This window comes from Lepisma saccharinum, chromosome 11 (genome assembly GCF_977018435.1).
Source record: "Lepisma saccharinum chromosome 11, izLepSacc3.1, whole genome shotgun sequence".
Classification (NCBI taxonomy): Eukaryota; Metazoa; Arthropoda; class Insecta; order Zygentoma; family Lepismatidae; genus Lepisma; species Lepisma saccharinum.
Genome location: NC_139239.1, coordinates 61129815 through 61144897, shown reverse-complemented (window position 1 = coordinate 61144897; position 15083 = coordinate 61129815). Strand labels below are relative to the sequence as shown.

At 38.3% G+C, this 15083-nt stretch overlaps 1 protein-coding gene across 1 annotated transcript in view; it reads right to left on the bottom strand.

The window, feature by feature from the left end:
* The window catches only part of LOC145995268 (corticotropin-releasing factor receptor 2-like), a 46739-nt gene that overhangs the window by 10870 nt on the left and 20786 nt on the right, over nt 1-15083 (bottom strand). The window contains exons 5-6 of the mRNA XM_083131852.1: nt 7627-7750; nt 642-819 (exon numbers count right to left, since the gene is read on the bottom strand). Coding sequence (XP_082987978.1) covers nt 642-819; nt 7627-7750 — 302 coding nt within the window. The remainder of the gene's footprint in view (nt 1-641; nt 820-7626; nt 7751-15083) is intronic.

The following is a 15083-nucleotide window of genomic DNA, read 5'->3' as shown; positions in this document are numbered from 1 at the left end:
ATATTTTCACTCCATCTTAATATACATTCATGATATGAGGCTAAATTGTATGCGTGGATTTTGTTTAGGCTATAAATAGGTCTGTTTTTTTTGTTTTTTGTTTCAAAAAGTTATCATCCTTTTTATTTGGAAATAAGGTAAGTTTAGTATTGTTCTCGCATAATATGGTTCCAATTAATTACTTAATTTTAAAATTAAGGGTTGGTCAATACTTGAAAGATAACCATTTTTAAATATCATATTTAGGGCCTCCCCGATGGCGCAGTGGTAGCGTCGTCACCTTGAAATCAAGGGATCCCGGGTTTGACTCCCGGTGGAGACGCATAGTGGTTTGGATCCCACTTTAAACGGTAGGTCCAGTCTCGATTAGCCTTACTGTGAAAAAAGTGGACTTAAAACACCAACTCAATCTATCATTCAAATACTATTTTTTTAATATTTCGTTGCCATTTTTAAAAAAAATATAACTGAAAATTATTAAATTTCCATCGTTGTTGATAATATTTACTAATTGATAATGAACTGGTAACAGAAAAGTGTAATGTTCGAAAGTTTATTTGGAAGCTTATTTAAGTAACGTACAATTAATAATTATTATTTGTAACCAAGTAAGTTTGTCAGAAGGTACAGTGTTTACTTACAAATTCCAATGACAACCAAGTGAGCCATGCTAGGTTCTCCCTTGAACGCCCTGGCGAGGACTCTGTGGAGATAAAGCGCCTCTAGCAGCATGCAAGTGAACACCAGGGTGGCGCTGAACTTCTCAAATGTCATCAACACTCTGCACCAAGCACCATTCTGGCTAGCTATGTTCATCCTCTGAAACCAAGAATATTGTAAGTCTGATTCGTACTTACATTTCAGTACATGTATAAGTTGCAAGAAACGTACAGATGTTTTTATTATTACTAATAATTTAGTTGTTAAAAAAGAAACCTCAAACAGAGCCTTGTGCGGCAATATAGCATCAGTACACAGCCATCTAAGGCAATATAGGAGCATTAGAGTTTTACATGGCAATATAACAACGGTAGAATCTTGAACAATAATACAGCAACACTACATAGCCTTCTATGATAGTATAACAGAGATACAGAACCTTGCTCAACAATACAGCAGCGGTACAAAACCTTACTCAACAATATAGCAACACTACATAGCCTTCTATGATATTATAGCAGCGGTACAGAACCTTGCTCAACAATATAGCAGCAGTACAGAACCTTGCTCAACAATATAGCAGCGGTATACAGCTTTCTAAGGCAATATAGAGCAGCGGAACACAGTTTTCTGAAAAGGTTACAAATATCCTGGTGCAAATTCTCAGAAATGTGGCTGTAAAAAGTGTAGGAAGCATTTTTGAGGAAAAGCGGGCAAACAACATTTTCTAAATGTAATTGATGTGCTGATTACGAATATTTTGTTTGCCACTCTCGATTTTGATGTTATGTGCTTCAAATCGCTAAAAAACAAAATGGCGGCCATAGGAAATGAGCTCCAAATAACTTTTGAAGGAGCAGAAACAAAATAGTGATCTTGGTCTCAAACATTATGTTTTCGGGTATGCTGAATCCAAATATTATGTTTTCTAATCTGAAATTTTAAGCTATTTGCTCCAAATCGCTAAAAAACAAAATGGCGGCCATACGAAATGAGCTCCAAATAACTTTTGAAGGAGCAGAAAGAAAATAGTGATCTTGGTGTCAAACATTATGTTTTTGGTATGCTGAATCCAAATATTATGTTTTCTAATCTGACATTTTTGAAAATTGTAGTTTTTTTCCTCTTTTTTAAACAAAAGAACACAAAAATGACTAAACCTGTAATATATATATATATATATTTTTAACTTTATTTCAGAATGATAGAAACATAGAACCATGGATCCACTTATAAATTTGAAAAGACCTGCACCTGTGAGCCATCATCTTAAGATGTTTCTTATCAGTTCCTCCAGAACATTGCCACAAACAAAGGATTTAGCTACTTCAGATATTCAAGATACTCTCCTCAAAGCTGAAACACTGGGCCAGGTAAAGCTAGACACCTTCGTGAAGGAAGGATGATGGCCCCTGGTAAAAGTCACACACAAGTCAAGTTAAGTGATCCTCTACATAAGTCAAATGCAAAGACCTTTAAGTCCCTCTATGAAGTTAAATTGGTAGTAAGTGGCAAGGAAATCATTTTGAAAACTGACAGGAATATTCTCCAGCACCTCGAAACTGCCTATGAGGCAGGTCGTAATGTGGATCTAAATCGCATTTTGTGTCATGAACTAATGCCAATTCCAATCTCCCTTGCCAACACAAACGGAAGTCTGAGAACAGGAAACAAAGCCATTCTAGCTGATGTGATGACCAAGGATGTAATTTATCCACCTGATATATCAATTCCGTCTGTGTCATGCCTTATAATAGATGTTCAAGCATTAGTTTGGAAAGCCTGCAGGAGTTTTTAAACTTTGGTCAACTGGCAGATGTATTTCTTAACCTTGTTCTTTCTGTGGGAAGAAGCTTTAAGAGGATTGATGTCACCTTTGATCGGTATAACGCAACTTCAATCAAGGCTGGAACAAGGGATAGGCGCTTGAAACATGCTCATTTAGTAAGGAGAGTAATAGAAAATGGATCCGTGCCAATCCCCAACAAATTCAGTGACTTTCTTGCTAACTCAGAGAATAAAAAAGATTTGGCCTGTTTTCTCTCTAATCATTTGATCAACAATGCTCCTGAAGACAAAATATTTGTGGTTTCCGGTGGATTTCACAAGGAGGATGACGTACGAAGAAATAATCGTGATTTGTCTATTGAAGGATTGCAGGTAAACCACGAAGAGGCGGACACGCGCATTGTACTTTACTGTGTTCATTCTGGTGCTCATAGCATTGTTGTCTCAGCACGTGATGCACATGTATTAGTGCAATTGGTAGCGTTACTTCACAAGATTAGATGTACGAAATTGTGGTTGCGAGCAGGAACATATATAAAAAAAGAAAATACATTCCAGTACATGAAGTCAGGCAGAAGCTTTCATTTACGGATCCTGTCTTCGAAACTCTCATCCCATTCCACGCCATAACAGGATGCGACACAGTATCCTACATTGCTGGGATCGGTAAGAAGACAGCATGGAAAATATTTAACACTAATAATAATGATCTACTAAATCTTGGTGTTGACGAATTGAAACAAGAAACAGCACACAAGGCAGAGAAGTTCATATGCAAATTGTATGGTGTATCGGAGGCAAGCAGCTGTGATGAAGCCAGAGTAAAGCTGTTCAGCAAAGGAAAAACACCACAAGCACTCCCCCCCACCCCCACTACCGATGCTCTACGGTTACATGTACAACGGACTCACTATCAAGCCATGGTGTGGAGGCAGTCGGTCATACCAAAACCTGTGTTACCACCACCTACTATCTTGGGATGAAAAATGGTTGATGGACAGCTCGTTCCAAAACTTCAATCGCTGCCACCAATTCCATAACCCTGATATGACATTGTCACCTATGGATGTTTGGTTGGTTGTATATCCGCTACATGTTCCTGCAGGAAAGGCCAGCTTGTATGGCTTGTATGTACTTCAGCTTGCAAATGTGCAGATACTGGCACTAAGGAGTGCATGAATATCCGTGACTAGAAAAATGTTATACTATTTTTGTAGGCAAAATAAGGTTGAATAAGGATAACGTGCGGATTTATCACACATTTGAAGCATATAACACCAAAATCGAGAGTGGCAAACAAAATATTCGTAATCAGCACATCAAATACATTCAGAAAATGTTGTTTGTCCGCTTTTCCTCAAAAATGCTTCCTACAGTCAGAATTTTCGAAAATTGTCCCAGTATAAAAGATTTGTACGGCAATATAACAGCTGTAGCCAGCCTTTCAAAGCAATGTAACAGTGGTACGCAGCTTTGTATAGCAGTGTACAAACGACCGACACATGCATGCTCACTGTCTGTCATTCACTTCGTCCATTATCCTCATCTCGCGATTAGTCAAAGATGTAGAAAAGTTACGTAAAATATCGGAAACAGAAAGAAAGAGAGAAACAACGTGGATAATTACTCAACATTTTTTTGAATATTTTAAAGATCTAAATATTCACAAAAATCCTTCAATCATTTTCTTAGTTTGAGAAATTACATTTTTGCAGCCTTTTCAGCCAAAGCGAAACTAACCAAGCAAGCAGTGAGTTCCAATGGCGTTACTAAATTTTTATATATTTTAACGCTGACTCTAAAAGATTCGACCTTCCACGTAACCAAATGGTTATCACTCTCGCCATTAGAACAAGTGGTCCCGGGCTCCATTCCTGATAGAAGTTGCTCAGGTCTACAAAGCCAGCTGTGGTAGTGTTTGATGTACTAACCATGCGTCCCCGCCGAGAAAAATGGCTTTGTAAACCTTGACCCTCAAAGGGATTTGCGCCAATGTTTAGCTTTTCCTCCCCGTCATAGTGCATTTATGGTTTAAAGTAATTGGAGTAAATGTGTACTCTCCTACCTCAATTACATATCATTAGAGGTCTCTTGCTTCAACTTAACGTACTTCCGGTTAATGCTTACGACAGCAGCATCAGAAGTATTTGCAACATAATGATAACGTAACGAGAACTGTACTTGCTCAACACCTATTATAGTATTGTCTCACTGCTTACATGAGAAAGAGGAGTAATATATTGTTTTCGTTTCTCAATTCCTGTTGCACTCTTTTTTTCTACAAACGTATTTTCGTAAATAAGTTTCTCTTTAGTATCAAGGCAGAGCAGAAATAGATAATAGTGTAAAAGGTCGAGGTATATTAAAATACTGAATAAACTCTTACTTGTGATCGAATTTAAACAATGTTCGAACGCCTTAAGTGATCAACTTTTCGATCTCCCTACCGAAATTCCCGATCTACATCATCAATTTAATCTTATCATAATTCATTTTCATCGTCATGATTAGCCAAGCGTAACAGAAATGCGATGATAAAGAACAAAAATGGCGTAGAATCGTCGTCGCCTTGAAATCAAAGGGTCCAAAGTTCGATTTCCGATTGAGGCGTATTGCGCAGTGGTACGGATCCCACTTTAATCTGAAGGTCCAGTTCAGATTAACCAATCTGTGCATAAAGTGGACTTAAAACCCATCTCAAAACAAAACACGTAAAGCAGTGGGTACAAAATATCCTATTTACGTGACTCATGTATGACGCCTACCCCCATGGCGGAGTGGTTAGCACAGCGCGCTAAGGCTCCAGGGATCCTGGTTCGAATCCCGGACTGGACATGGTAGTTTGTGAGTGTCCATTCATCAATTTAATTATATCATCACTCATCACCATCTTCGCAAATTATCCAAAAGTGGCACAAAACGCGAAGTAAAATAAAGCAAATCAATCAATCAATTTCTTTGTATGAAACTTACTTATGTTGCCAGTTTGTAATCGTATTTGTGCTTAATGGCGTACGGAGCGTGGTGCTGAACACACCTCCACAAATGACCGAGAGATCGTGAATATGTGGCGACCTACCTTCGCATTCCCAGGTAATGTGCAAGGAGTTTATTTAACTTTGCCTATTAATTGTTCTTAACCATGCACTCCACATAACATTTTTTAAAAAATATCCAAATAATATGAAAAAATATATTACAGAAATAATTAATGAAGCAAAACAATTAAATATAATAAAATATTATCACTTTTGCATTACATTCAGAACCTATGTTCACAATCTAAGTTAATCTTGAAGTTTTTGAAAAATTCAAGCATACACTTTGTAACATATAACGTGTCATTCTAAAGAATGAAGGGATCTGAACCAGTGTGTGTGTGTGTGTGTGCAATTAATTGCTGGGTGATGTAAATTACTCATCATTCATCCTCTGATGAGAGCACTCGTCATTGGCATGACGAGTTAACGCTTGGCAATGCGAAAGGTACAAAATCACACTAAGGAACTAAACTACAGAAAAGACAATGGTCACTCGTTGGGTTTTGTGAACCGTTGAACCTGAATCATGGCTGGGTGTTAGGACAATTACCTGTCTATCTGAAGTATTAAGCTGAATAGAATATGCGAAGTCCTCTGTTAGCTTCTCCAATTCGTCGACCAGAGCGTCGTTCCACTTCTGACCTACTGCTCTGCTAACCACCTCTTCTCTCTCAACTCCAATCCCAAAAAGTCAGTCCCCTCTCAGCTTGTCTCACCTCTATATCACTAGGCCATCGAGCTCTTCCTCTATGCCGAATCGTGTTTTTTAATTGCTACCATGCAAACCGCTGACTCTAAAACCAGAAGAAATTACCTGTTCCTGGATGGCTCAGGAGGCTTGCATAGCGCAACACAGTGCATTGTAAACATGCCTTAGAGGCTGAGACAACTGAGAAAAACAAGTGAATGCCCTGGTCAACGTGAAGCATTCAGAGAGACTTAATAAAATAAACTTATCGAATATTAAAATGAAATTTAATGTAAGCATGTAAGTCAGACATGCAGCACTAAAATAAATTAAATAAGATCTCTTGTAGAGTATTAAGGAACATTGCATGAAGAAAAATGTACAGTTCGATTGACCTCCTCTCCCAGAAAATAACAAGCAACGTATGCGACAGTTGTTTCATCAGTTTAATATTATTACATTAATATATTGGTATTCTAATATTTTGTACTGTAACTGCAATAAAATCCTCGATGAGGTAAATTTTCATAAATAGCTTATGAACTTCGAGTACCGAGCTAAGTCCTCAGAGGGTTTCTAACGACTAACTATGTTCAAAGGAGGTTAACGGAAGGTTTAGGAATAGAATAAATGAAACGGACACAGGTCAGGATTCGAAACAGGATGTATAAATATTCAAATCACAAGTTGTGAATAATTCTAAAACGAAGACCTTGCACGCTTGCAGGAAGAAGGTTACAGTTCTAAATGTGCTATTTCTTTTAGAAAGCAAATAAAAAATATCTGCACATGACAATTTTCATGTGCAGGCACGTCATGAAGAAGGAAGAAGTGTCTTATGGAAGAGAGGAAATAAGACACGAAAGGAATATCGAGGGAGAGGTATAAATGATGCGAGACGCAGAGAAAGGCAAGAAGAAGAATAATGAAGTGAGAGACATACACAGAGAAAGATAAATAACGAAACTTGAAAGAGAGAGAGAGGGAAAAAGAAAGTATAGGGAGAAGTAGTGAAAAAAAGAAATAAATATATTTAAGTTAAAGAGAGAAAAAAGAATATAGCAAGGAGAGAGAGAGAGAAAGAAAACAGAACAGAATACTGTAAAGAAAATATAGAAGGAATTATCACAAGGAGAAAGTGTAAGTACTAATAAATAGCTATTAAGATAGAGAAAAGAAAGTTGGAAACAGGATTCAGAGGGGGAAAAAAGAAAGTGAGAATAAGCAAGCATTTTTCTCTATTCCAAGCGGAGGGGCAGATGACCACCCTTGACCCTCGCTGAGGGCATGCACATGTTTGTAGTATTTGTGTATTTCATATGTGCCATGTATAACCCATGTGCCTTACATGTGCAAATACTCCAAATATAAAGGTAAAACTGTCATGTACCAGCATGCGTCTTGCTGCAAGTTATTCACTATTCACTATACCATATATTTTTACCTTACCGTGTCGGCTGTATTGATGTTATTGAGGAGGAGAATTCCTTTGTAGAGAATAGTCATCAGATTCCTGAATATCAGAGAAAGGACGAGAGCACAATGAAGCATATGTCTTGCCACACGAAGTTGTCTGAAATTATAAAACTTCGAAATTAATATGAATCAGGCAAACCTTAACTTTCAGATGTCGAGAGTGTCTTAAAATTCCAGAGTCATTCTTACGCTATTAGTTTTATTGACTGTGCACAAATGTTCAAAATTTGTATTGTATAGTAGACATTTCGTTAAGCGTTAAGTCTATACAAATCATCCCAGATGTTTTAAAACTGTCTAATTCTATCAAGATCTCCGTTTTCTTATGCTACAATATGGGCTGTGCATTGTGACTATCAGCAATGATGTACGCTGCAATCCTGTAGAGAATGTGAGAATTGGGATTCAGTCAAGTAAAGGCTGTAACGGTCGGATTGACCATTACTGGTTTTGGTATATTGTAATAATTAATTGCTGGCCAGCTACAAGGTGTAGGGTTAAGTAATATGTTTCCATGAGTGTACTTTTATGTTATTATTGCATGTAAGTGTATATGCTTATTGAATTGTGCTTTGCTGGAGGTTAGATTCCCCTGTTTTTTACCTCCCCGGTTGGGGGAGCTAGGTGTCTTACAAAAGACCGTTGGCAGTGGAATTTTCCAACGCTACGGGGTCCACGTCCACGGACGTTTACCCCGACTATAAAAAGAGCCAGTGGGCTTTAGCAAAGAAACAGTGTAGTGATGGGTTCAAGCCGTTCATTTGTGTGAGTCGACTCGAGCGCTCGCTCACTGAGAAGAGTCGTTCAAATGAGTCGTTCAAAAGAGTCGTCAAGCTTCTTTTTCTCGAAACACATGCCTGAAAGGGGGGAAGGGGGTAGGAGGTGTTGAAGCAGATGATTGTATTTAAATAAACTAACACAACGGAACGTATCAGCCTCTGTCCTTCAAGATTAATAAATTGTGTGTGTGTGCGTGTAGCCGACTAGATGGCCAAGATTCTGAAGTAATCGACATGTGATCTTGCCACAGAAGTTCCCGGGTTCTAGTCCCGGTCTGGGCAAGGATATTCTTTACGAGTGTCCCTTCATCTATATCATCACGCATCATCCTCATCGTCGCGATTGCTTAAAATTTGAAGAAAAGCGGCATAAAATAAGAAAAATACAAATACGAGTCTGTGTGTATGTGGATATACATATATGTGTAAACAGTAAACACACACACACACATACAAAATTTATTGCACATACTTGTTTTCATTACTCTGCCTCATGAGTGAGATTTTCTATATTTGTATCTTGTTTCAGTTTGCATTTCATGCTGCGGATAATGCAAATTATGCAGTACGATAGCATTCACAGAAATGCTATATAATTATATCAACGTTTTATTAGTAATAACGTGCATTTACATATTCTTCCTTTTTTGCATTCGATCACTGGTTTTAATATCGCAACAAATGTGAGAAAGCGAGTCAACAAAATGCACTCCAGATCTGCGCTGCGACACATGCTTGCCGACTCTTTAAACAGCACGAAGAGTCACAGCACAGTCCCACGACTCTTTCCCCATCATTCGTTCACGACTCGCGAGTCGGCTTAGCGACTCTTCTCCTCCCTCACCGTTCACGATTCTCGAGACTCTTCTGCTCACTCGTCGTTCGTTCACGAGTCGCGAGCTCTCTTACACAAGGCGCGGCGGCGGCAGTCTCGCCAGCAGATCCACCCACCTGCTCGCTCTCCGCGGACGGCTAACAGCTGTGTTTAAGAAATTTATATCGCTCTTGAACATTGTCCATGTCCATTCCAGATAGCTGTTTGTTGTTCTACAGTCATTCAATATAAGTTTCTGCCAATATCATAATGTATAATCGAATTTCTATAAAGCGGGCCAAATTATACGTATGTATTTTTTTTAATGTTGCTTTCTACTAGTAAAACACCTTAACACGTAGGCTCACCGCAGATGGCCAACAGCTGTTTATATCACTCGTGAACATGACCCATGTCCATCTTACGTAGTTGTTCCTAATTCTGCAGTCATTCAATAAAAGCTTTTTGCAGTAACATGTACGATCAAATTTATGATTAAACTTCTATATTTATTTTTAATGCTGTTTTCATTAGTAAAATATTTACACGTTTACATTGTCAGACAATGTTTAAAGTTCACTTTATGCTCAGATAGTCTAATCGGGATTGAAGCTACATTTTAAAATGGGGTCTAAATCACTGGGCAAGGTGCCTCCACCGAGGATCGAATCCGAGACAGGAAGCGATTTCATTACCAGGATTTAACAAGGAATGAAAGGATAGCTGAAAAACATAAATAAAACAAACTCCATGGTGCATGATCTTTGTTTTTTTGGTTTCTATGTTGGCCAGCTTGAAATAATCTTGGAGTGACAGATAAGTGGTGTCGCCCTCCTCAAAGTAAGCCTATTGACACCGAAAGTTCCGGGTTCGAACCTCAGCCCAGAGATGAGTGGTAATCTGTATTTTACCTTATGTCAATTACTCTAATCACCATCCATCCTCCGTCGTTGCCTTGTAACGATACCTGGTGGATCCAACTTTAAACTGTAGATCCAGTCCCGATTAGCCTATCTGTACGTAAAATTAATTCATCCTCGCTGTCAATACTAAGTAATTGGGTATAAAAGATGCATAAAATACAACAAAGCGTGTTAGGCAGTTAAAATATTAAAATTGAATTAATAAATTATAAAACATAATCACTGCATGCTAATTTATAAGAAATTATAGCATTTTGAAAAATGTTTGTTCCTTAATGGGAAAATAACTAGTAGCTTATTTCTTCTGTTCATTCTCATGTTAACAGATTTGTTTTCTTGGATAAATAAAATTGAATGTGTAAATTAAAAGGTTTACATGTGCACGAAGCGGAAGAGCAACTCGATCGGGTATCGTGGTGAGACGAGATGACTTGGCACATCGTTTCAACTCGTGAATGAGAATCATATCTTGTTCGCGATTTGATTTCAAGTTAAAAACACCTGTCTGGTCTTGTTCGCTTATCGATTTCTAATGCATAAATCCGTATCGTTACTCCAATGAGACGAGATTCTCGGACAGTAGATTTTACACAGAGTGTCTCTCATCATCTCACCAACTTTGGAAGGGTTGGCCCTGTTTTCATTGCGATTTTGTAATGTCCTGCTACTTGTCAAACTGATTCACTTCCCACAATTTCGGTCGCCTCTGTGGAGGAGTGGTTAGAACAGTGCGCTAAGAGGAATCCCGGAATTGAGTGTCACTTCAACAATTGTTTTCTGATTCACCCTAATAGCATAGTGGTTAACGCTGTCATATATTAAAATGGTTTGCGTGGCAAAAAATGTTATAAGTCCACTTTTATGCTCCAATAGGCTAATCGGGTCTCCCCGATGGCGTAGTGATAACGTCGCCGGTAATCAAAGGGTACCGTGTTCAATACAAAGTGGAGGTTCGGATCCCACTTTAAACTGTAGGTCCAGTCCCGACTATCCCATCTGCACATAAAGTGGACTTAAACAATAACAACTCAAAATAGGCTAATCGGAATATTGTAATCAAGAGGTCTCTGCCTAACACCTTCCCAAAATTTTCACAAGACTACCCTAATATTTTTTACTAACATTTAATTTCTTGTAATTTTAGCGCTAATTTTGTCTGGACATCATAACTGGGTATAGGCTTCCAGGGGCTTGACTTCCGGCGAAGAAACGCAAAGAAACGCAATGGTTTGGCCGAATTTGAAACTACAGGACAAATTTGTTGCTGTTCTTCGTTGCCTGTCATGGCTTGGGGTTGCGAGCTCTCTCTCTCTCTGCAAACAACACTCGCGAGCTCGCGAGTCGACTCTTTCCTTCGTTCAAAGAGTCGACTCCTTCCCCTCTCATCGTACACGGCACGTTTCAGCCAGCTTCACTCAACTAGGGGTAGGGAAAAGGAACAGAGAGGACCCCCCTCCCTCTCCTCTCCAGTCCCCATTTGCTGCCCGCAGAATCGACTTGCTTTCTTTAAAAAATTTCGGCCGCCAGGCGAGTATACACTTGCGCATGCGCCTTCCTCGCAAAATTTATGGAAAGGAGAGGGAATAATAGTTGCTTGGCGGGCGGAGGAGTCGTGAACGTGTCGTTCAATTCTGGTGAACGAGTCGTTCACCGCTCACAAGAGAGAGTCGTTACTTTTGAACGACTCGTTCACGAACGACCCATCACTAAAACAGTGTTTCCCCATTGATCGACGAAAGAGGAACGTCTCCTCAAGTTTAGTCCACTTATGGTGGCTAGACTGGATAAAATACTGTAGCATCTGGTTATGCCAGCCCCTGTTGCTGTCCCAAGTCTTCTTCTTCTTCTTCTTCTTTTCCCTTATGCCCACTTAGGCGTCGGGTCCTTTCAGCCACTTCTTGAAAGAAGTTCTATCCTGTGCCAGTCTTTTCACTTCGTCCGGTGTCTTCCCTCTCTTCTGTGCCAGTCCATAAATGTACTGGTTCCAGTTCAACCTGGGTCGTCCCCTTCCTCTCTTTCCTTCTGGTCGGGCCTCAAATATTTGTTTCGGTTTACGCTCTTCCTCCATCCTAATAAGATGTCCCAGCCAGCCTAATTCCCTCTTCTCGATGATTTCAATCAATGGTTCCTGATTCAGGCATTCTCTTCTTATTGTTGTGTTTCGTATCATATCTCTTCTTGTCTTTCCTACAGTTTTTCTTAAGAATTTCATTTCAGTAGCAGTAAGTCTGCTCTCCAATTTAGTTTGCATTATCCAGCTTTCTGATCCATATAATAGCGTGGGGAGATAGACTGTTTTATATATTTTCATTTTTGTTTCTTTACTAATCTCCTTTTTACCCATAATGGTGTTACTAATATTATAGTACAGATTATTTGCTTTCTGAATTCTGTGATTAATTTCAGAGTCCATTTTCCCGTCCGCAGTTAGTATGGTTCCTAAATATTCAAACTGTTCTACTTGTTCCAAGGTCTTATTATTCCAATGAATGTGCATCCTTGATGGTTCTTGTTTAGTGAAGTGCATGACTTTCGTCTTGCTAACATTGATTTCCATCTTTCGTTCTTTGAATGCTCGGCCCCACTCTAGGACAGCATTTTGTAGGCTGTTGCTATCTTTTGCTAGGAGAACAATATCATCAGCGTATACTAATGTTTGTACCCATACCGGTTTCATCTTATAATTTCCAATTTTACATTTTCTTGTTCTTCTTTTGCATTGCTTTATAATTTGATCCATGAATAATATGAAAAGAAGAGGACTAAGCCCATCACCTTGTTTTACTCCTTTTCCCATATTAAATTCCTTGGAGGATTGTCCATTTATTCTAACCGTTCCTTTAACGTTCTTATATAGACTTTGAATTATTCTAGTCAGTTTTGACGTTACTTGGAACTGATGAAGAGCCTTCCATATTTTTCCTCTTGGTACTCTGTCGAAGGCAGACTTTAAGTCAATAAAAGCTGTAAATATTTCCCCCCCTCTGCTTAATATCTTCTCTATTGCGTTCCTCAGGGAGAAGATTAGATCTTGAGTTTGACGATGAGGCCTGAAACCTGCTTGTTCTTCTTCCAATTTATCTTCCACTTGTTGCCTTAATCTTTTTTCTATAATGTGTGAATATAGTTTCTGAGCCACTGGCGCTAAGCATATTGCTCTATAGTTTGAGCAATCGAGGGTACTTCCTTTTTTATGTATAGGAATTATTACATTCTGTTCCCAATCTTTTGGTATTTTCTCTGTTGCCCATATTAGTCTGTATAAGTCCCATATCCATTTTACCATTTCCTTTCCTCCATATTTTATTAATTTTGGGTGTATATTATCCCAACCGGGTGCTTTACCAGTTTTTAAAGATTTAATTGCCTCTTGTACTTCTTTTAGTTGGATTTCTTCCTCAGCTTCCACGCTCTCATTTTCTTCCCTCATGGGTCTTTCCTCATACAATTCCTCTTCTTCTCTAAAGTTTAGTCCACTTATGGTGGCTAGACTGGATAAAATACTGTAGCATCTGGTTATGCCAGCCCCTGTTGCTGTCCCACGTCCCCTTTTAGAAAAAGCTTTGATTATGTGGACATTTCCGTATTTGATTAATTGATGTCCAAAAGAAGGAGTGAAGGCGTAAGGAAACGCATTTGTAACGGAATATCATTTAAGCTGTGGATAGGCCCACGGAGATAGTTATGCTAACTCTGTGGTAAAGGAAGTGCCGATTGTTATGCCATAGGTACGCATATAAATTATTAGAGATTTGCTAATTTGATCTATGCAAGACACTCATGGAAACGCTATGTAAAATATGTATATATATAACTACGTATAATAAACCAATATATCCTACGAGAATGTTATGATTTCAAGAATAACGGTACTGTCCATTTAACCAGTTGTATATTGTGACGGTGCTGTGAATCCGCACAATATAATTATATGTTTATTGAAATTATTAATTTCATATTATACAAATCACTTTATATTAACGTTTAAAAATATGTATAATTATTACTTTGTACAACGTTAATTATGTTTTATGTTATTCATTGCACTCTACGCTGTATAAACGAGATATTTATAATTCTAACGTTGCTATAGCAACGAGAATCAATAGTCAGTATGTAGTAGTGTGTCTGACAAAAATGGAAATATAGGTAATAGTGAACTGCATATTGCTTAGTTATTTCACTAATATATAGACCTATAGAAGTTGTATCTTCACCTTCGCGTTTTATTTCAAATATTTAGGAACTAAATGTGATCGTGCAAATGATTGAATTGTGAACGTCACAGTATAATTGGTGGTCCAGTATTGTGGAACGTTATCAGCACGATCTTGAGTGATGTGTTTTGCGTAAGTGTTAACTTACACCATTGTTCTCGTGAATCTAGTTTGTACATAAATTTATATTATGTACGCATCAAGTAATCCTTATAATCTGAGATCCAAAACAAGTCTTACAGCTAGATCTATCAATTGTGGTGATGAACCTGATGAATCACAAAATAAGAATGGTGCCATGAATATGGTGAAGTGCTGCAAAGACCCCGATAAGGAAAGGTTGGTAGCTTGTGAAAATTGTGGCCATTGGTATCATTTACAATGTTTGGGTTTGTCCGATAAGCATTGGGAGTTATACCAGTTAAATGAAAATTATTTCTGTACAGATTGTGATCCGTCTTATGATCCGTTCAGTATTGAAGCTTTTGTACAATGGAAAAGAAGTAAAGAAAATGTTCAAGAAATTGACATTCGTCCTTCTGTGTCGGCAGAGACGTCAACGGGGCAAAGTAATGTTCCTTTTCAAATGTTTGATCTGATGGCAGAGTTAAGAAAAATGAGCGAGTCACAACAGATGGAATTTACAAAAATTAGGGAAACTCAAGATTCTATGAGGCAAACTCAAGATTCTATGAGG